Below are 22,330 nucleotides of genomic sequence, written 5' to 3' on the forward strand. Positions count from 1 at the left end.
AACTTCGTGCTTGGAGATAATAAATTGGGACGGCAGAGATTTCCCTCATCAGTGCAGAAGCTACATTAAAGAACTGGCAGATGAAACTGAGATGCTCTCATGTGGAAAGTTAATGCAAAAATAAATTCTGACTCAGAGGCAGGAGTAGGTGGTGCTGGAGTAGTAACCATCTAAATTTTCTTTAAAGACTGGAAGCACGGTTCACAGGGCCCTGTCAGCAATCCAAAAGGAACAGAACCTATACAAATTAGGAACTGTGTGAGTTGGAGAACGGCCAACTCATACATATTCAGTATATAAAAAAGGGATGGATCTGGAAGCTGGAATCCCGGAAGATTTGCTCTTAAACAGAAAAAAGAAAAAAAAAAGAATATCCTCATGAACTTGTAGCCAGTGTGAGTCCATGAAGCATGGCTCCTGCAGGACCTGTCTTTTTCTGTGATAAGTCTGTAGATGAAAGGAAACCGAAGGTGGTGTTTATCTTGACTGTCCCCGCCTCTTCCTTTCTGCACCCTCCTGACTATTTTACCAAGTACTCAGTTGCCACATAATTGACCAAAGAGCTTTCCAGAGATAGTGTCTACCAGAAGATCAGAATCAACCAGGGGAGGCCTCAAGAACGGTAGGACTCACTGCCCTTGTACCCAGCGTGGTGTGACAGTGTGATTGGTGCCCCTGGGGATTGGCAGGGGAGCAGGGCCCGCGCCTGTAGCCTGTGGGAGCCGGAGTCTAGCTGAGCCCCAGGTCTGAGAGCAGGATGCGTGGGTTTGAATCCTGGCTCCACCATCCGTCAGCAGTCTGACCTTGAGCTAATTCCTTCATTTCCCCTTGGTTTTCTCATCCATCAGTGAGATAGTCCTTGTAAAATCTTGCTCCCCAAAGGGTGGTCTGCAGACCAACCGGCAGTGTGCGGGTTTCGTGGAAGGTGGTTAGAACTGCAGAATCTCTAATCTCACCCCAGACTTCCTGAATCTGAGTCTGCATTTTGACCTGTGTCCTGCTGGGTGATTTGTAGGCGTGTTACAGTTTGAGAAGTACGGGTGTAAAGTACTTAGAACAGCACCAGACACGGAGCTGTTTTCTGGACATTTTAACCCTTTTCCCCCTCCCCTCCTCCTCCTCGTTATTATTTATGGTTTTGAAGTACAGGGGAAATAATTTAAAACCGTTCACTTTGAAGGACCCTCTTTAGAGGAAAGACTGATCTAACTAGCAACTTTTGGCAGTTTAGAAACTGGGTATGGAATTAAGAGATACAGACTACTGTATATAAAGTAAATAAGCTACAAGGATACATTGTACAGCACAGGGAAGTATAGCCCTTGTTTTGTAATAACTTTACATGGAGTATAATCTATAAAAATATCGAATCACTATGTTGTCTACCTGAAACTCATATAGTATTGTAGATCAACGATACTTTAATTAAAAAAAAAAAAGAGAAACTCCTTCCTTCTTTATTTAGTTGAGGGAGTAGTGTCCTGTGGAGGCCAGAGCAGACTAGTGCAGAAACCTGTGTCTGGATGCAAAGCAAACGGTAGAAGCCCAGGATGAGTGAGCCTGGGGGCGTTTGCCTCAGTTCACCTGGAGCTCACTGTGGGCAGTGAGTGAGTCAGCATGCTAGGGAGAGAAACCCTGACCCAGAATGTACCAACGGGGGTGCCGTGTGGAGGCCATGAGGTCATCAGCCCACTTGGCCTTGTCTGAACACTGGAAGAGGCCCTTGCAGGGCTCTTCACCGTGGAGGAAGGTGGATAACTGTGCACAGCCCCAGGCTTGCCTTTGCCCTGTTGATTTGTTGATCAAATAGGGATAAGAATTGTGAGGATAGGATCAAAATACCGTGTGGAGTTGTCCAGCCTGGAGACAGGAAGCAAGGCTGATGAGCAGTTTGAGAGCCTCAGGCGTAGCATGGACCCTCACATACCTTCCTCACTTCTGTTTAGTATAAGCCCCAAAGGGATGGAGTTTGCTTACAGACGAGAAGGGCGAGGTTTTTGGTTTTGAGGGTGGCCGCATCTCCAGCACCAGTGGGTGATGCAGAGGTGTGGCGGGGTGTCTGCGGAAGGCCCCGCGCTTCGTTCAAGGTGGTGTTTTCTCTCTCCATCCAGTGTTCCTTCCAGTGCCTGGGCTGTAGCTTTGGTGCGTGATCTTCCTCTTCAGCAGAGAAATGTAAGCGTGCAGAGGAGAACATTCACCCAGAACTTTGACTTGAGAGAGTGGAAAGTCAGCTGAACTTGGGCTTGGAGGAGCCTGGCCTAGTTTTGTCAGTTTCTAGCAGCATGACCTTGGGCTAGTCATTCATTTCTCTGAGTTTTGTAATCTCTTAAATATAAACAGTTGTTCACTGAGTCAGGGATCCATTCATTTCACTCTCTTTTGTTCACTTATAGAACTCATGCTGTGGTTTATAATGAAATTTATTCATTTCAGAATTCTTTTCTGAGCACCTGCTATGTTCCAGGTCCACAGAAAGTGGCCAAGGAGAGACCCACTCACGGGGTTTTTAAAGATGAAGAGAGTTGATGTATACAAAAGAGTATTGTTACTGAAAAATGCTGCCCCAATGTGAGCTTATTATCACACTTGTGCCTCTGAGGAGGTAACTCGGAGTGGATTATCCATGTAGGGGTTGATGCCAGGGTTGGAAGGGGCCTGAGCTCCCTTCTGGAGAAGCCGTCAGTTTGCTGTGTGTGACTTTGAATGTCACAAGGAACACTTCATGTCTGTTCTTGGCCTGGAGGATGGAAGTGAGAAAGTACCGCTTGGTCTTCCTACCACTCAAATGATCTGTGAACTCTCAACCTGCTGAATTTAGGAAGCTGTTTCTGTGGCAGCCCCTTACCGTGTGTTTGTTAGTCGGGGAACACGTGCTGTGCTTAAGCGTGTGTGTTTGTAACAGGAATTCTTCCAGATATTGGCAGAGGTTCTATCTGTGCTCTTCCAACCTCGGCATCTAATAAATATTAATAACCCGCATGTGTGCTCAGTTTTCTTTGCACAAACATCGTGTAGTTCCTTGTTCACGTGGGGGCATCGTTTACCAGCAGTGACATGTTTACATGCCCATTGTGTGAAGGGCCGTGTCTTTGTATGCCTGGTGTCTAGTGCAGTATCTGGCTCACATGAACCCCTCAGAACGTGTTTGCTGCTGAGTGGATGGGATTCGTCCCGAGTTCCCATTCTTCTTGGGATTCACCTGTCCTTTTACTTTAACGCTTTCCCCAATTCTAACTCAGTATTTTATTCATAGTATTGACATTACAGTGTTATATTCATCTGTCAGGCTCATTTTTAACCCACTGACTGTATTAATTTCACAGTGCCTAGGTATTAAAGTCTACGGACAAATTATCTGACAGCTTCCATTTCTTCCATCCCTTTCTTGAGGTGTGATGGCTTTCAGGTAGCCTCCGGGCACCTGGTAGACACTCAGTGCACAAGTTATTCTTCTGTTTCATACCTGTGGTTACCGGGGAGCCAGAGACCCGGAAGCAGGAGAGAAGTAAATACCGTTGGCAACTGCATGCCCCCCCCCACCTGCTGTTCCTCTAAACTCAGAATCTCCCATGTTACAGGGTCAGGGTGCTGGAGGAGGGGGGTTCTGGGACCCCTCTGTGCAGCCTCTGCGCATATTTAATCACTTAGCACTGCTCTCTTTTTCATCTCTGGGGCTACTGTGTGAAAACCCATGAGGGTTTTTTTTGTTTTTGTTTTTGTTTTTTTTAATCACCTGGAATGCTGTAAGGAGAGAACTCCCCAGCAGAGGGATGAGAATTAGATTACTTTTGGGGGACATTTCAACAGATGGCAAAACAAATTCTCAATCCCTTCCCCTCAGACAATCACATTTTCTCAGCCTCTGGATGTAATTTGTTAAACACTCAACCCGGCCGTGGTGAGGCGCTTATCATGGTTTCTGTCTGCGTGTCTCCCCCTCCAGGGAATTGTTGTGGCCTCAGAAAAGAGGCCACCGGCTTGGGGACAGACACAGAGGTGGCCTGCTTCTCCTTTGTGGGTTGTCTTCACACCTGTAATTTCATGGTATCAGAGACCCTTGGGAACCACATTCAGGACGCAGGGGACGCGTTTGCAAGTGGAGGCGGAGGCAGCCGCCTTTCTGCCACTTTGCTCACCGATCCTTTCCTTCTTTCCCGCCTCCATCTTCCAGGTGTACGTGTCTTACGACTACGGAAGATCATTCAGGAGAATCTCAGAGAAGCTGAACTTCGGTGAGGGGAACAGCAGCGAAGCTGTGATCGCCCAGTTCTACCACAGTCCTGCGGACAACAAGCGTGTAAGGACGTCACCTGCCGTGACTGCGTGGGGCTGTGTTTTGGGACCATGGCTGCGCTACAGGAGGGCTGGGAGATGCAGCGCTTGGGTGTCTTTGCAGCGTGACAGGCAGCCGGGGACTGTTTTTCTGCTTAGCTGGGAGTCGGTGACACAATGTCATTCTCAGGGCAGAACTGCATAATCAAGCAGGCCAGGTCCTGGCCAGGCAGGATTTCTAGACAAACAAGGGCAGGTTAAAGCCCAAAGAATCTGCCAACTGCCAAATAAGTTGCCTGATTCATAGGTGGCAAAAATGTTACCCAGGGCCACTGGGGCTTGCACTGGGGTCTAATCTAGGTCTTCCAGGGCAGCTGCTGAAGTCTTGGTTTCATGGGTATCACCAGTGTGTGCGCACACGTGTGTACCTGCGTGTGCATGTGTACCCCCCCTTCCCTCCAGTCTGTACTGGTCTAGAAGGGAAAACCAGGGCAGCTGATACTGCTGTGGCTCCTGATTTGTTTTCCCAGCTGTCTGCCCTGGGGCTTTGTTTCTGCAGTAGAACCCGGACAGTTTGATTTGGAGGAAGCCTAGACCTGAGATGGCCCTGGGCCCCAGGGAGGAAGAGGCGGGTGCAGGAATCAGGCAGCCTGCAAGGCTTTCCTGTTGGTTAGGTACCTTTAGCTTGGAGAGTTGTGTTTGGTTGCCTTCTTCCCCACTCTAGTGATCCCTAGCTCATTTCCGGGACAGGATGGCTGCTTCTAAGGATGCTCGAAAACTAGCTCCTTAGAAGCAAAAGCGAAGGTACGGGGTAGCTGCTGCTTTTTGCTCATCCAGAAAGGAAGGAGAGAGTGAAATCCACCGGGTCCTCTGACCAGCCCCCCCACCCCCCCCACCAGTGCTGGCTTCTCAGGTTGCCTGTGGTCTGTTAGCAGGGGCTGTATTCAAAATATTTAGCCACTGGAATGGCCCTGACCAATCAGAACAGACCCAATCTGGAGGGAGCTGGGTTTTGAAGGCCACCCTGCTGAGGCAGGCATTAACCTTTCAGGTGCTGGATTGTGGGCTGGGCCTGGGGAGGGGACCAGGCCAATGGAGCTTTAGGAGGGGCTGCTCATGGGCTTAAACTGGCTACTGACTAACAGAAGCAACTGTTTTTTTAACAGGTAGAACAGGTGCTACTCGTACTTACCAGTTAATATCAGCCCTGTCCGGTGGTCTCAAAGCGGAGGGGCAGTTAGGACAAACTCCCCTCTAACCTAACTCCAAGGTGACCGAGCAGTTCTTCCCTCTGCGAAGAAAAGCACAGAAAGGGGTTGGAATCGGTTCTGTAGTCTGGACAGCAGGCCCACCACGCCCTCTCCACCACTGCACTGGCAGGCCTGGTGCTGGGGACTCCCAGTCCCTCGAGTGACTGGGGAGCCCTGCCGCAGGGTGCAGCTTGCTGGCTGTGTTGCGCCTCCTGTGGATCGATCTGCCTCTCCAGAATCAAACCCTTGGATTAGTCTCTACGTCAGGTGGTACCTATCCATTATTATTATTATTAGTAGCAGTGGTACTTTTACACATTGTCCCGAAGTTAACTCCTGCTGAAGTTGTGGTCTTGAAACTGCTCTGTTGTCCCTTTCAGCCCCATCTCGTCCCCTCCTCACCTCCGACCGCAGGGCACAGATGTCTGTACGCAGGCTCCGTCTCCCTTCCTGCGTGTCGCGGGTTGCGGTGAGCAGCTGCTAAACCCGCCCGTTGGAAGAGTCAGAAGACAGGAAGGATGAAGTTAGGGGCTCGCGGCGGGGGGTGGTTTAGTGCGGGGAGAGGATCTGGGGCTTTTGGAGCAGGTGAGGGAGCAGGGCACGGGCTAGGGCAAGCAGGAAGGAGAACCAGGGAATGGGTGCGGTAAAGGAGCTCTAGGTGCTGCAGGCGAGGTGGGAGCCCCGGGCCCGCGGCCTCAGTGCTGTCACCTGGAAGAGGAGGGCTGCTTCGATTTCTCAGGGCTGAGTTGGGGATGATTTGGAGTCGGTGGGAGGATGCATAGGGCTGCCTTCTTGGAGAACTTGGTGGCTGTTGAACCTGGAGCCGGAGCAGGCTGAGTGAGGTGAGGGATGCTGCCTTCCCTGTTGGGTTTGTAACTCCCCAGAGGAGGCTGTTACCCCTCCTCAGACTTCTCAGGAAGGAAGTGACTCTTACTGTGCTGATGACTTTGGTTACTTTTGCCTTTGTCCCTTGGAAGGCAGATCGCCCCACTCGACCTACCACTTCCTGATAAGCATCCCCCATGGCTGAGTGCTTTGCCCTCTGCACCAAGGTGCTGGGCCCAGGCAAATCACCTGTGTGCAGACGTTAGCGTGGCTGCCACGGAGGGCGATTGGAAATGGTGGAAATGACTGTTCGCAGCTGCTCGGAAGGGCTAAGATGTCATGAAAGGGCCACGTGGAAGTCTGGGGGGGCACGGCCTGCAGGAGGGGAAAGAAGGCGCTGCTTAGGTAAATGGAGCGGCTGTGGGGTCATGTGAGAGTTTGGGTCTATTTTCGAATCAGCCCGCCGTCCCACTTCCTTCTTTGCGGTCCCCTGTGTGCCACCGCCTGGAGCAGCGTGCGGCTGTAGCCACCTGACAGTTCCACCAGCCTCGCAGTGCACCCGAGATCAGTCAGCAGTGTCCAGACATGTCTGGGCTCTTTGAAGGTCGCTGGATGTGTGGTCAGGTTTCCCAGCCTCCACAGATGCGAGCGCTGGTCCTGCCTTTTTCCAGGCAGAGGTTGGTCCCAGGTGACATGGTGAAACGCTCTCTCTTTCTTCCCTTGGTTCCCACCTCCTGGAGGTGAGTCCGTTCCCTGCTTCGTCTGCCCATCCTCCTCTCACGGTACTCTTGACTTCTTCACTCGAAACTGGAGAGAGTCACTTAGGCTGACATGGGGATGAATTCTGTAGCGACGGAACGTAGCGTTACGCTAAAGGAAAAGATGAAGCACGTCTGGAATATTAAGTGACTGCAGACATGAGAGGTGGGGGGTGGTGGTGAGGATGCTCCTGAAATTGCCCAGGTTAGGAAGCATCTAGTAGGTCAGCTCTGCTGGCCAGTCTGCAGGGTCGCCTCGAGCAGACTTGACAGCCAGGCATCCCGGGACTCAAAGCAGAGTCTGTGCACATTGGAGGAGGTTACTTAGCGTCAGGAAGCACGTGCCTGAGGCTGGGATGGAAGCTGCAGGTCATTAGAGTAACGTTGGATCAGAGAGGTGAAGGCTTCGCGGGTGCTCGGGACCAGGGCTGGAGCTTCACAGACGGGCAGATTTCTGTAGCTGGAGCAGAGCTGGTGGGAACCCTAGGGGATCAGGGAGGAGAAGGGCGTGGGCAGAGGCTTCAGGGCGCCCAGTGTGTTTTCTCTGCAGGCGGGGAGGGGAGTGTTTGCACTGAATGGCTTAATGATGTCATTGGGGCCCCACCTGAAGAGGGAGGAGTTTTCCCTCTGCCTTGAGGACTGGAGGGAACCACGGAAGAACCTTGGAGTTGGCGGGTTACTGTGAATACTGTCCCTTAGGGACCTGTGTCTGGTCTGCCGGCAGCATGCAGGATGGGCTGGAAGGGCAAGGCTGGAGAACGGTAAGAAAGAGAGCCCGTGGGTTACTATAGGCGTGAAGTTGCGCAGTCACTTTACCAAACCTAATATCCACCCTCTAAGGGTCTCACTCCCTGCTGGTCCTAGAAGTCAGGAGGATGAGTAAAACCCAGTGCTGACCCCGATTTCCTCATAGTCTCTAGTAGGACCACGGGCCACGCTAGTAGCACTGGGAAGAAAAAGGAAGGCACTGATTGGGAAAGACCTTTTAGAGGAAAACCTAACCGGGTAGGTGGCCGAACGAAAGTAAGGGAAGGCAGTGGAGTAGAAACCAGACCCTAATGGTGAGTAATGGGGCTGGGGAAGGTGTCACGTGGATAGGGCTTGGGACATGGGGAGGGAGAAGTGGGTTTTGGGGGGCAGGTGGCGAAGAATTCAGTTTTGGGCAGAGAGCAATATCTGGGCACATCCGGGTGGAGGTGCTGACTGAGAAGGTAAAGAAGGTCATGAAAACTAGACTCCTGGGAAGACATCAGGGTGGGCGTGGCGATTTGAGAGTCTTGGAATGCGTGCTCCTGGAGGGGCGGTGGTGGAAGCTTTTGGAAGGATGAGCCATAAACCACGGTAGCAGCCGAGCATGGAGGAGTCAAGGTCACCTGAGGGCAAGGAGCTGAAGAAGACAGAGGGGCTGGCAAGAGAGAGTCAAAGACAGATGGTCAGGGGTGGGGCGTGGAACGTTGATGGGACAGTGTCGCAGAAGGCAAGAGCGTTGCCAGGGAAGCTTGGGGACTGGATTAGGAGAGGAGGCACTTCACTGAACCTAGCAGTCCAGGCTAAGACCTATGGATTCAATTCGGGAAAGGCTGCCTTTTTGTTGGAAGGAGAGAGGTAAGGTTTGATGAACCAGCCAGACGCTGATATGAATGCTGCCTCTTCCTGGTCACCTTGGGCAGCCGACCTCTCTAAGCATCAGTATCCTCATTAGTAAGAGAGGAGATGACAGTGTCATAGCCTGGAGTTGCTGCGGGGACGCTGTGAGTGAAAAGAGGCAAGGTATGCAAACATTCAGCCCAGTGCCTGGTGCATACTAAGTGCCTCTTGAAAAACTGTAGCTATTGGACTTCCCTGGTGGTCCAACAGTTAAGACTCCGTGCTTCCACTGCAGGGGGCACGGGTTCAATCCCTGGTCGGGGAACTAGGACACACATGCTGCGTGGCACAGCCAAAAGGAACCAAAAAAAAGAAAAATCATAGCTACTGTCATGAACATCATACGTTCTGTGGCCGGACTTGTGATTTCTAGGTCCTCAAATGTGAAACTGCAGGCAGCCATGGGATAGGTGTTTCTGGAGAAAACTTTTCAAACTGAGAGAACACTCCCTCCCCCAATAACCAAGACGGTTTCAGAGCAGGAAGATGGGCTGTGTTATTTCTAGGAGACACTTTTATGCCCCAAATGATGATGGTCCTCTTTGGGTCATAATTGTTTTTATCACTTTGCCTTTGGTTCTGCTAGTTTTTGCTTGCATACCATTTACTACCCTTTAGAGTTAGATTTAATTAGGCTTCTCCAGAGTTTGGAGTTTTACATTAGATGCTGTGGAGGAAACAGAGGAGAGAGAACACATAAAACACATGCCTGGGAAGTTTACAGACTGGATGTGGAGAGAGAGCAGGAATGTAAGAAAGCAATGTGTAGACAAGTGCAGATTGTTTCTGCGGGCTGAGGCTGTTGGTGCTGAGAGGGCTCCGAGCTGAAGCTGGGTCTGGAGCAGGTGGAATCAATTAGGGAAAGCGTCCTTGGACTGATTCCTTTGCATCAGTGATTTCTAGGATGTCAGTGGCTGAGTTTTGGTGGCGCTGGGTCCCCCCCAGCTCTGGTTCTGGGTCACAGTCGTCCTCTGAGCCACCCTGTGCTCCTGGGAGCAGGGGACGTCCTCCAGCTCTCTGCACGCAAGACCTGCCACCTTCCGGGCTTTCCAGCCTTATTTCCTGATATTTCCCTCAAGCCCCAAGACTGTCATCAAACCCATACTGTATTTTTTTTTTCCTTCCTCTTTTGTTCCCAAGCTCAAACTGCCCTCGACTTGGCGTGTTCCTTCCCCGTGGAAGTCTTGTCTTCCCTTCAAGGCCCAAATCTTCCATGTAGTAATATCCCATCTCCCAAACCGGAACTGATCTGTAGTCTGTGCTCTCATAGGACTCTGTCCATGGTTTCTCAGTTGGTCTCATTTCCCCTTGCATTGTAGTTGGCTGTAGACACGTCTTTCTCCCACATTAGACTGGAAAGTGCTTAAGAGGAAGGGTCCTCTGCTTTCTCCGGGACACCCTCGGCATCTGGTCCAGGGTGAATATTCGGGGCACATTTGTTCAGTTGAATTGCTTTGATCCTTTCCCCTTGAGAACTCTTCAGGCCGGCAGTCACGCTCCAGCCTGACTTGTTCAGAGTCACTCACCCGTGGGGAAGCAAAATAAGGTGAGGCCCCTGCTTGCCTGCTGTGCTCCAGAGTGAGTCTGCCTGCCCCAGTGGCAACTGGGTCCTCAGAGCTGCCCTGTCACCTGGCACAGGGGCAAGAAGGGGAAGCTAAGCTTCCTGGGTGGGTGTGATGTCAGGGGTCTTCCTGGAAAGGTGTGTCAGAGGATGCACGGATAGTGAGCAGGCCCCTCCATGTGCAGCCAGCCTGGAGAGCAGGCCTCCTCTGCCCGGCTTCCTAGAGCCGCCCTCTGATTGTGACCGGGTGACCCCCCCAGGGAGTGAGAAAGGCCAAGTCAGTTGAAAGAAAAAATAGAAAGGCTTGACTCGCTTCATTACCTGGGTAAACAAGAGCACCATCTGGCTTCAGCGCAGTCCGTCTGCACCCTTCCTTCGCCGAGCCTCGTGTGGTGTGCCCCGGAGTCTTTTCATCGCCAGGAGATGGCAGGAAAACCATGTGCGAGGGTGCCGGCCCCTGGCCTCTGCATGCGTGGGCACTCAGACTCTGTTGGGGAAGGGGTGTTCGGGGCGTGGCCAGGCTCTGCTCTGAGCTCTCCTCCTCTCCCTGCAGTACATCTTTGCAGATGCTTATGCCCAGTACCTCTGGACCACGTTTGACTTCTGCAACACCATCCAAGGCTTCTCCATCCCATTCCGGGCAGCTGACCTCCTCCTGCACAGCAAGGCCTCTAACCTTCTCCTGGGCTTTGACAGGTCTCACCCCAACAAGCAGGTAAGAGAGCTTCCGGAACACGGTCAGCTGGGGCTCCTTGAGGTTTCTGTTCTGCCCCAGTGGATCGCCTGTCCTTCAAGTGACCTCCCCCGGCCCCTCCCTCCTCCTCTCTCAGGCTGAGCCTTTGTAGCTACTATTTCACTTCCCACGGCTGTGGAAAACTATATCCCCCTGGCACCCTGGGTCTGCATCCTAGCCAGGGAGCAACACCCAGCCCCGGCAGGCCCTGTTAGTTACACATCAGGCCCTTCTTGCTGCAGGGAAACCTCTGTTAGTCCTGGGGGTAAATCAGGTCTCTGGAATTAAATCAAAGAGAGCCAGGTAGGGAAGGCTGGCATCAGAGCTGTGCTGGGACCTCTTGTTGAATTTCTGTTCTACCTTTCCCATCCTCCACCTTAAACATACTGCCCTTGCCTACCATTTTTTTTTTTTTTTTTTTTTTTGCGGTACGTGGGCCTCTCACTGCTGTGGCCTCTCCCGTTGCGGAGCACAGGCTCCGGACGCGCAGGCTTAGCGGCCATGGCTCACGGGCCCAGCCTCACGGGCCCAGCTGTTCCGCGGCATGTGGGATCCTCCCGGACCGGGGCACGAACCCATGTCCCCTGCATTGGCAGGTGGACTCTCAACCACTGCACCACCAGGGAAGCCCTTGCCTACCATTTATTTGAAGTTACGATTCACTTAAATATTCTTGCTCTGTGTGTGTGCGCGTGTGCGTGCACATGAGCGCACGTGTGTGCGTGAATATAATATAAATTTGTGCATTTTCTTCCTTTAACCTGGATTTGAAGGAAAGGTGAGAGATGGGGACAGAGCCCGGGTAAGTTTCTATCTCAAGGCTAAAACTTGCCAAGTCGAGAGTATTGAGCTGGCATAATCCTGTGAACCCTGTTGGCCCTGTAGGATTGGATTCATGATGAGTTTCAAATGGCTTTGCTCAGAGGAACCTTGGAACGATTCTTTTTCTTTGCAGGTTGTTTAACCAAAACATGACCTGTTTATCTTCACTCGCCTTAGGGAGTAACCCAAGTATGGGCTGTTTACCTGTGTAGGTGGATTATTGTTGTTTTTAGTCTCTTGCTTCTTACTCCCTGGTCCCTAGGGTCACAGGAACCCTCAGGTTTTGTCTTTGGAAGTTGAGGGGCAAAGATCAGCAAGTCAATGACTCATGGCCACACCCTGTGTATTCAGGGGATTCCCTAAGTCCTCTCGGTTCAGCTTTCATCACTGTGTCCCATTATGGGTTTTCAAGGACACTGTTTCCCAGGCGAGAAGTACTGAGTATAATCCTTTTGTTTTCACCACCACTTGAGGGTCAGTCTTGAGTAAAATATAATTTCTGGTAATCCATTAAAGGAAGACAAGTCGCAATCGTTTTTCCTTCCTTCCCATACGGAGGTACTGAGACCTTAGTAACTGAATGGGGAAGAATGCGAAGGTGAACTTCCTGCGCTTCCTGCCCTTGCTGGCACGTAGGGTAACCGGGTTGGGTAATGTGATCTCCCCACCTGTCTTCACAGGGGACGTATTGTTGAGGAGGGGGTTTCCACGGGTGATGCCATTCAGGGATCTTACATCACACCAAAGCAACATCGTGACCCCTTGTTGCTTTGGTCTTTGCAGCTATGGAAATCAGATGATTTTGGCCAGACCTGGATCATGATTCAGGAACATGTGAAGTCCGTTTCTTGGTAAGTCGTGCCACCTGAGAACTTTGAGTTACATAATCCCCTTGCTTCAGTTCTAGCTCCTTCATGCAGGGCCAATCTGCCCTCCCCTGAAATGTGAAGCATCTGGTTCAGGAAAGACACATTCCAGACCCGGGAATGAGAGCTGCAGGTATAACAGACTCCCCAGGGGTTTGGGGGGGCAGTGAGGAAGGAAGATAACTTGTGACGGGAGTGACAGAGCTTTTGCATTTTTCAGTCCGTCAGGGAATCCAGGGGAATCTTGAAGCTCTTGCATGTATTAGAATTTCTAAAAGACCTTCATTTTTAGAGCATCATATCAGAAGTGGGGATTTTTCTCTAAAATTCGTTCATTTGTTCATTCATAACATATTTTTTTTGAATGTCTGCTGAATATAAAACATGCTTTAGGATGTAAGAAGTTGAATAACTAATGGATATAGTTATTAAGGAGATTGCAGTTTAGGAGAGAAGAAGAGACATTTTGTGCATGTAACATACATCATGAAAGAAGCATGAAGTCCCACGGACATAGCATAAGAAGCCAGAGGATGGCCATGCTCCTTCCAGATGGGTCATAGGCAGCTCCACGGAGGAGGTTACTGTTGATCCAGGATGTGCACACCAGGTAGGGTGTGGCTGTTTGGAGGTGTGCAGGATGGGAATTCCAGATGGGAACAGAATGGCCCAAGGCAGAGACGAGGCATTGTGGTGCTTGAGTGGAGAACCCTGAGTCTTATCCTCGGACAGTGTATTGGGTGAAATTTGGAAAGGGATGTTGGTATCAGAATCTGCAGTGCTTGATAAAGGAATTTGGACTGAATTCTGAAAGCAATGGGGAGCCATTGTAGGTTTTTGAGAAGGAAAGTGAGATCAACAGGGCTAACCTTTAAGAGGTTGTTTCTGGTCTTAGTCACTTCTGGTCTTTTACTGTTACGGGGATGATGTATATAATCTTGAATTTGTACGTATGCAGACGAATGTGTAAAGCAGACTCCCAGGAGTGGGCTTGGTGGGTCAGTGGGAAAAAGTCAAACCATTCACACCTACCAAACTTGAGACCTCTTGATCTTCACCACCCTGGATCAGCCCTACCCATACGTCATCTTCCCCATTTCAGTTTCTAGTTGCTCAGGTGAAAAACTCTGAGTCATGACTGATTCCGTGTTTGTTTCATGCTTCACGTTCAGTCCATCAGGAAATCCCTTTGGCTCTACCTTCAGTATATACCCAGGATCCACTGCTCAGCTACTGCTTTACTCCAAGTCACTGCTGTCACTCATTAATCATCCAACTGGTCTTTCTACTTCTACTCTTGTCCTTCTACAACTGATTCTCAGCATGGCCGTATTGATCCTGTTAAAAACAGGTCAGATCATGTTGTTCTTCTGCTTTGAACCCTTTCATGTGCATCATTACTTTTCTCAGATTAAATGCCAGCTAACCACAGGGCCTTTGCACTTGCTATTTTCCCCGTGTAGAATGCTTTTACTAAAGATATATTTGTGGCTTGCTCCTTTACCTCATTCAAGTCTGCTCAAATAACATCTTCCAGATGGGGCCTCTCCTAAGGATCCCATTAAAATCGCAATTACTCCTGTCATTCCCAGTCTGCTGTAGCCTGATCTGTTCTTTTTTTGCACATCACTCATCACATCCTAATATACTCTTATTATGCTTATTATTTGTCTTTCTTCAATAGAATAAAACTACACGAGGGCATGGACTTTTTTTCAGTTTTGCACTGATATATTCCCAGTGACTAAAGCATTGAAATTGTAACTTTGCCAGATTTTCTATAGAAAGTGTCAAATTTTGCACTCATTCTCAACAACATAGAATTATGCCTTTTTCCACAGCCAGTGTGTTAGTATCTCAGTATAGTTGTATTTTTAAATTTTGTTTTATTAATTTATTTACTTACATGGTTGTGCTGGGTCTTTGTTGAGGCTTGCGGGCTCCTTAGTTGTGGCACATGGGCTCCTTAGTTGTGGCATGCAAACCCTTAGTTGTGGCATGCATATGGGCTCTAGTTCCCTGACCAGGGGTCGAACCTGGGCCCCTGCATTGGGAGCAACCACTGTGCCACCAGGTAAGTCCCTTGGTATAGTTTTGATTTGCATTTTTCTTATTATGAATGAGTTTGAACATCCTTTAACCTAAGGGTCATTTTTACTTCTTTTCTGGGGACGTGTCTCTTCATGCCCTTTGCCCTTTTTCCATTAGATTGTTCATCTCTTTATTACTGATTTTCAGGAGCTCTTTATATATTTGAGATTGGTCCTTTGTGATATGAAAGAGCTTGTATGTGTATGTTCGTTTATATTTATATTTTCCAGTTTGTTATTGGTTTTTTTACTTTTACATGTAGTTTTAGTCCTCATTAAATGTAGTGGCTCCACAAGATGTAGATCCTGTCTCTACGTCTTTTAGCCGTCTGTTTGAAGAGGAATGTCTTTGAGTTCATATTGCTTCCTTAGTAATTAAGGACAGTAAAGGATGGAGCAGAGAGGGGCCTTACAGCTGAGTATCTTCAGGCTCCAGTGGACTTCCTTTTTTTTTCTGTGGTACGCGGGCCCCTCACTGCTGCGGCCTCTCCCCTTGTGGAGCACAGGCTCCGGACGCGCAGGCTCAGTGGCCATGGCTCACGGGCCCAGCCGCTCCGCGGCATGTGGGATCTTCCCAGATCGGGGCACGAACCCGTGTCCCCTGCATCGGCAGGCGGACTCTCAACCACTGTGCCACCAGGGAAGCCCTGGACTTCCTTTTTGTAGAGGGCAGCTCTTTCTGACTCTCATTATTTTCCTTGGGCAGAGGTCGTAGAGTCTTAGAGAGATTATAACCACACTCTCATCCGAGTACAACCTCTACCCAGGTTGTACATTAGAACTTTTTTTTTTTTTTTGCTTTTTTTGAACTTTAAAGGGACAAATTGCTCTTTTTTCTGTTTAGAGAATCATATATTAAGAGGGCAAACCAGCAGGATTACTAAATAAAGAAGCTTCACGTTTGGGAATTTTTGTGTTGTACCTTCTGCCTCTGTGCAGACATGCAGATAGATATGCTAGGGGAAGGGGCTGGCCTGTCTTATTGTAGACAATTACATGTCTGGTGTCAGGGAATTTCAGGCTATTTGAGGGATTTCTCCTAGGATTCCCCATAATATGTGAGAGTGTAATCTAACCTCTCAGAGAATAAAGGAACACTTTGTTCAACGATGCTTGGTAGCCTAGGAGCAGCAGGGGTGAGGAAAACCAGTGATTTATGTTATCCAGAGCTGGAGGTTGGCAAGACAGGACAGAGGATGAGCCATGGGGGCGGGTTTCAAGGATGCCCTGTGGAGCACCCCTGAAAGGCTGTAAGTGGGGTGGGTGAGGCCAAGTGAGGACCAATGAGTGTGCTCAGAGAGCAAGGCTTGGAACTTCCAAATGAGGGTAAAGAGGACAGGAAGTCAGGGTCAGTGAGCATGGAAAGTGGGAGGTGGGCAATTGCCAAGTACAGGAATTTGTTGGGGGAGCAGCTCTCAGAAAGGAGAGGTTCAGATGTGGATGATGGAAGAGAATTGGGATGAAAGTTACAGCTCTTTCTGTTGCTAGCTGTTGGCTGCTGCTTTTGGTTACGAAGGAATAGTAGAAGTGAGGTCCACCTCAATATCTGGGTAAAGGTCCCTTCCTCTCTGCCTTTTCAAAAATATCCAGTGTGGTTTTTTTTTGTCTTTTTTTTTTTTTTTTTTTGCGGTAAGCGGGCCTCTCACTGTTGTGGCCTCTCCCGTTGCGGAGCACAGGCTCTGGACGCTCAGGCCCAGCGGCCATGGCTCACGGGCCCAGCCGCTCCGCGGCATGTGGAACCTTCCCGAACCGGGGCACGAACCCGTGTCCCTGCATCGGCAGGAGGACTCTCAACCACTGCGCCACCAGGGAAGCCCTCCAGCGTGTTTTAATTTGCATATCCTCTAGGGTAGAGGAAGTACTTTAATCAGTACTTCTAATTGTGGAAAAGAAGAGAGCACGTCCTCCCCACCCCTCCCCTGCTCTGCACACAGAGCATCTCACGGTGAACATTAGTTTCTCTCATTGGGACAGGCTGGTTTCTCCAGTGTCTGACCAAGACTCCAGATTGTAGGGCCAAAGTCAAGTCTTCCCCCTTTGCAAAAAGAGGCTCTTTTGTTTTTCTCTCTTATCTCCCTTCTTTTCTTCTTCCTCCCTTCCTCCCTCCTTTCTTTTCTTTTCCTTCCCATCCCTTCTGTCTTGGAACTTGCTCTTGACAATACATCTTGGAAGGAATTTCCTATCATTGCCTTCATTATCCCGAGAGCCATTGTGTCTATAGAACCGTACAAAGGTGGTTTGTGTGAATTAATCATTAATGAGTCCTTCTGCTTCTCCTTGGGTCATCACTGCATCCTCACTGTGAAGCTCTCCTCCAGATTTTTCCCACTGTTTTTCCCTCTTGCTAAATGGTCCGCCTGGCCTTGGTGTTCTTGTGCATGTTAGGAAACCTCGGGCAGGTCAGTTGTCCTCCCAGGCTGCTCTTAGTGCCCTTCTTTGGGGACACACCAGTGCAGAGATTCTTCTCTGAGGTAGTTTGATCTAATCACTCTGCAGTTTTCAGTTTGGAAGAGCTTCTGTAATATGTCCATGGATCCATGCAGCAAAGATCAATGCAGCAAGGAACTCTATAGGATAAAAAGAAATGTAAAACATGGCCTTTGATGGAATCTGTACTCTGTCTAGGTAGCTCAGACAGACACATTATGGTGAACGGTATAATATAGTGGGTAAGAAGCTCCATTGAGTAAAGTGAGAAGACTGATTCCAAAATCCACTTAAGGCAGTTCTCTCCCTTTTCTTGAACTCATAAAAAAGGCTTGGAATTGAGACACATTGCTAGTAATGGGAGAAGGGCATGGGGGAAGGCTTCCTGGAAGAGGGGGACTTGCACTTGATCTCAGAAGACGAGTAGGATTTAGATGTGCAGATGAGAGTCTATGCAGAGGGCATCCAGGCAGAGGGGGATAGTGTGGACAGAAGCACAGAGGGAGAGTTGAGCCCTGCGTTTCTGAAGGACATCAAGGGGATCAGTACACTTGCCTTTCACTTTTCCTTCTTTTCCCTCTCCTCTAGCCCCGCCAGAGCTTGCCTGGAGCAAAACCCAGGCTGCATTGTAAATAACAGTACCAGCAGAAAATACTTGACAAGTGGCGATTCCTTTCCCTCTCTACTGAGCCAAGGAGCCACCAAAGGGATGTGTTTGCAGCACACAGAGAGAGCATCACTTGTAGCTGCTGCCGTGGTGATCCTGAGTTCTCACTGATGGTCTGCATGGCAGGACCTCCACGCCTCCAACGGCTCAATGTGGAGATGATGACAACTGCTTTTTTTTTTTCTTCCAGGGGAATCGATCCCTATGACAAGCCAAACACCATCTACGTTGAACGGCACGAACCCTCTGGCTACTCCACAGTTTTCCGAAGTACAGACTTCTTCCAGTCCCGGGAGAACCTGGAGGTGATCCTGGAGGAAGTGAGGGACTTCCAGCTGCGGGACAAGTACATGTTTGCCACAAAGGTGGTGGTAAGTTCAAGGAGTCAACTGCTTTTGCGTGTCCTTTCTGAGGGTGGCCGTTCTGTGATCAGGCACGGAGGGTCCACGCAAGCAGGGACGGGATGCATGTGCCTGGGGGAGCTTGACTGCAGGTGCTGGATGTAGCTGGACACTCCCAAGGGGCCTGGAAGGTTCTGGGAGGTCAAGGAGCAGAAAAGCTTAGACAACCACTCAGAGTGTCTCTGGGTGCTAGGAATTTGGTCCTTTCCTGGTCCAAGCATCCTTGACCAACACACATTTCTTTGAAATCCCAGTGAAAAGAACACGGAAAGGAGGGGTGGGGCTAAGTGGCTTTTTTCTTTAATCCCACTACCTGATTTCCCTGCAGCTCAGGCCGATTTCTTTGGGAGGTTTGGACATATGTTCATTTACATGGCTAATAGAGTGTGTAGTCATTGGCTAGTGGGAGTTAATGCTCTAAGAAAAGCAGTACTTAAGCTTCCAGCTGTCAGTAGGTAGCTTACGTCTCAGGCTTTGGGAAAATCTTCTCCTTGATTTTATGTGTTGGAGCCACATGCTGAAATGGAGGGCTTGCTCATTTAAAACCACAGTTGATTATTTAACAGGACTTGCCTTGCAGCTGTATCAAGTTGCAACCATACTGCCCTTGGGTAAAGGAAAAAACCAGGCCTGGCCAAAAGTAGGTTGGGCTGCTCTTGCTGGCGGGTATAAGCTTGCTTTCATAACGCAACCATTGCCTCCTTGACCTCAGGTCTGACGGAGGTCTCTGGTGCCTGGGCGGTTGCTCTGTTAACCTTAGGGACTAAAACCAGATGTCATGTTTTCCTCCAGGTTCACACTTATTTATATGTTGGTAGCTGGCCAGGCAGAAGCAGGTCAACCCCCTTGGTAGGATTCTAGGGTGGAGAGAGGACTTCCCCAAAAGGGAAAGCAGGGAGCGAGGTTGGAATCAGAAGAGAAGATGCGAGAGGCTAAAGGCCAGAGGGGTTCCCCATTACACACATCGAAAAATGTGTTTTAAGACCACTAAACTATGACAAGTTTTCTTCTGTCAGGCTATTTGCCTCGAGTCACTCCCTGGATCATTTGCTTCCTGCCTTGCCTGTCTGTCTCTTTCTCTTACACACGCGTGTGCATGCAGAACAGCCCAAGGACACAAGCATCCTTGAGTTGCTTCAGGCAGAGATGTGCTGGGAGTGCAGAGGTGAGAGGTCAGGCCTGAGGACTGGTACCTTGTGACATCTAGTTGGGTGACCCCAAGTACCAGTTTTGTGTTTAAAACCTTGTCTCCAGTCCTCTGGTGCTCATAGGTCTTTTTTGTTTTAGTTTCTCTTGGGCCTGTGCTTTTTGTGATTTTAATTTCTCAATTTTAAGGCCCAGTGACTGATTGCCAGACTTCTTTTACTGACTGAGCTGGGAGGGTCTGAGGCGGAGAGCACTTGTGCATTCCCTTATGCTGTTATTTCTAGATCTCACACCTGAGAATAAGTTATATCCCATTTGGAGCTTTCTGTGCCTCTGTTCTGCCATCACAGCTACGTCTGTTCTGTAGACATAGCTGATTTGCAGAGTGCCGGTGGTAATTTCTTTACTATTCCTGGCCAGTGGTGGGATCAGGGGCTGTGTCTGTTTGATCATCACTGATGCAGCGCCCAGTATCTTGCACAATGCTTGATACATAGCAGATGTACAGTAGAGTTGAATGAATCTTTGCCTGCCTAATTTAGAAAGATTAGGCTACTGGGGTTTTCTTTGGGTGGGGGGATAGGATTGGGGGATATTAAATTATTAGTTCTTTTATTGTCAACTCTCAACTCAGTGTGTGGCTTATTGATTTATATGGTATTGGTGGCAAAATTGTAGTTGTGTTGGCTTCTTCCTTCAGCACACGGATGGACCACCAGATTCCAAGGTCAGTGGTGTTAGCTAGACGCTCCAGGTGAGATGAGCTAGGCCACCTCCTGGGAGTGTTGTCTTAGGGTCACCTGCAGCAGCAGCAGCAAGGGCCCTTGTTACAAATGCAGACGGCAGGGCCCAAATGCATTTTTTTCCCCTGAGCATCCCTAGGTTGCCTAAGTCTCCAAAATTTGAGACATTCTTCGCTAAAGCCTTCTACATGCAGAAGCTTCCAATGATAGTTATATTATCAAAGGAACGTTTCTCAATGGATAGGTTGATGAGAGAAGAAGCACAACTGGCAGTGGATAATAAAATGGGTATTTTTCTCCTTAATACACTAGAGTCCTAAGCCATAAGGATAAACAACATTGGCCTTGGTTGAATAACCCTGTCAGTAGGAGTATTGAGGCCTGCAAGTGTCACTTCTTATCCGGGGTGTGCCTAGCACTCTGGTTGCTGGTTTGGGGGAATTCTGAGTGACTTTAATGTTAAATGGATTCAAATCCAATTAGGAAAGTCAAGAAACTAATTGTAAAACGACAGAAAATTGGTTTTGGGAGATTAACTCTTTTGCTTTTTTCCGGTGCCGTGAACGATTCCAGTTCTTTGCAAGTTCGTACTTTAGAACGTGTCTGGGCAGCCCTCTGGGTTCTGGACTGGAGCTGGATTTCAAGTCTTCCTAACTCTCTGGGGCCCTCCTGGCCTGGCTCTAACTTCACGTGTGCTTTGTATCGGATGCCCTTCCATTTTTTTTAACCCAAGTTTAATTTGTATTCCTTGGTTTTTGACATGAAATTCACTTACATAGTCCACATCATAGGGCCATTAATGCAACAGGGAGGCACCTCTGCAAAGGGACCGACATCAGTTTGTGAACTTGGTGAGACACAGCTGTGAGGTACTTCCTGGTGGGTAACAGTAGTTGCTGAACAGTGGGAGGGAGGTGAGGGCTGGCTGCTGCTCGCTGGCTGCACTCCCAGCGTCTCCTGAAAGCCACGCTCAGACATCTCTTGCACAGACGTGCAGCAGTGAGCCAGCACCTGATGCATGAGCTTGATGGAGTCTCCTCTCTGTTCTTACAGATGATGCAGACACAGGGTTCTAGAGCAGGCTTGGCAAATCGTGGTCCTTCACTTGTCTTTGTCAATAAAGTTTTATTGAAACACAGCCATGCTCATTTGCTATGTGTCACCTGTTGCTGCTTTCATGTTACAGTGGCAGAAATGAATCATTTCATAGAGGCAGGATGGCCCACAAAGTCTAAAGTATTTCTATACAGACCTTCACAAAAAAACTTTGCCAACCGTTGTTTTAGAGGCAGGATTCTGTTCGCCTTTCAGTTGGCATCAGGCAGCTAGAATCCTCCAACGCAAGACCTTGATAAATCTGAGGCGTAACCCCCAAGAGTTCAGGTGACAGGCCTTCCTAAATTGCTGTGACCTTTTCATTCCAGGGTGTTATCTTTAGGATATTATGGCTAATTCAGACACCTTGCATTCTGCAGATTTCCCGAGAGAACTCATTTGGACTTTCGCTATTCTGACCAACCAACCACTAATTTCACTATTGGAAACCAATTTCTAACCATCATTATGCTAATTTAAAGTCGCTAAGGCTGATAGAGATAATGGAAAAACTTAGTTATTGCCTCAGAACTATAGGCTTCTACACGGGAGGTTAGCTGGCCACGGTTGGGATGTGACTTTTAGGAAAACTGACCAAAATCTGACTATTGACCAATTATTTTAATTATGACATCACTTAAATGTCTCCAAACATAGACCTAGGTATACGCACTCACTGCTTATAACTTATACAACAATAAAGCTCGAACGTTTTTACGGATTAAAGGTAAAACTATAATACCAATATATTTAAAATTAATTTTTTATAACACCAGTATTGAGATATAATTTGTACAGCATAAAATTCACCCTTGTAAAGTACACAATTCAGTGGTTTATTTCACGAGGTCACGTAACGCTCACCATGACCTAAATCGTGGTCACGCCCAAAGGAAACTTCATACACATTAGCAATATTTTCCACTCCCCTCTCCTTCCAGCCCCTTGCAACCAGGAATCTACTTCTGCCTTATGGATTTGCCTATTCTGGACATTTTATGTAAAGGGAATCATATGATTTGTGACC

The 22,330-nt window shown here is 48.9% G+C and overlaps 1 protein-coding gene across 2 annotated transcripts in view; it reads left to right on the plus strand.

The window, feature by feature from the left end:
- Positions 1–22,330, plus strand: part of SORL1 (sortilin related receptor 1) — a gene marked incomplete at its 3' end in the record, with an annotated part of 162,909 nt that overhangs the window by 19,215 nt on the left and 121,364 nt on the right. For both annotated transcript variants that reach the window (XM_082626509.1, XM_082626508.1), the window contains exons 3-6: positions 4,172–4,297; positions 10,867–11,028; positions 12,652–12,719; positions 18,109–18,289. In XM_082626509.1, coding sequence (XP_082482635.1) covers positions 4,172–4,297; positions 10,867–11,028; positions 12,652–12,719; positions 18,109–18,289 — 537 coding nt within the window. The remainder of the gene's footprint in view (positions 1–4,171; positions 4,298–10,866; positions 11,029–12,651; positions 12,720–18,108; positions 18,290–22,330) is intronic.

Source organism: Mesoplodon mirus (genome assembly GCF_964341445.2).
Source record: "Mesoplodon mirus genome assembly, chromosome: 7".
Lineage (NCBI taxonomy): Eukaryota > Metazoa > Chordata > Mammalia > Artiodactyla > Ziphiidae > Mesoplodon > Mesoplodon mirus.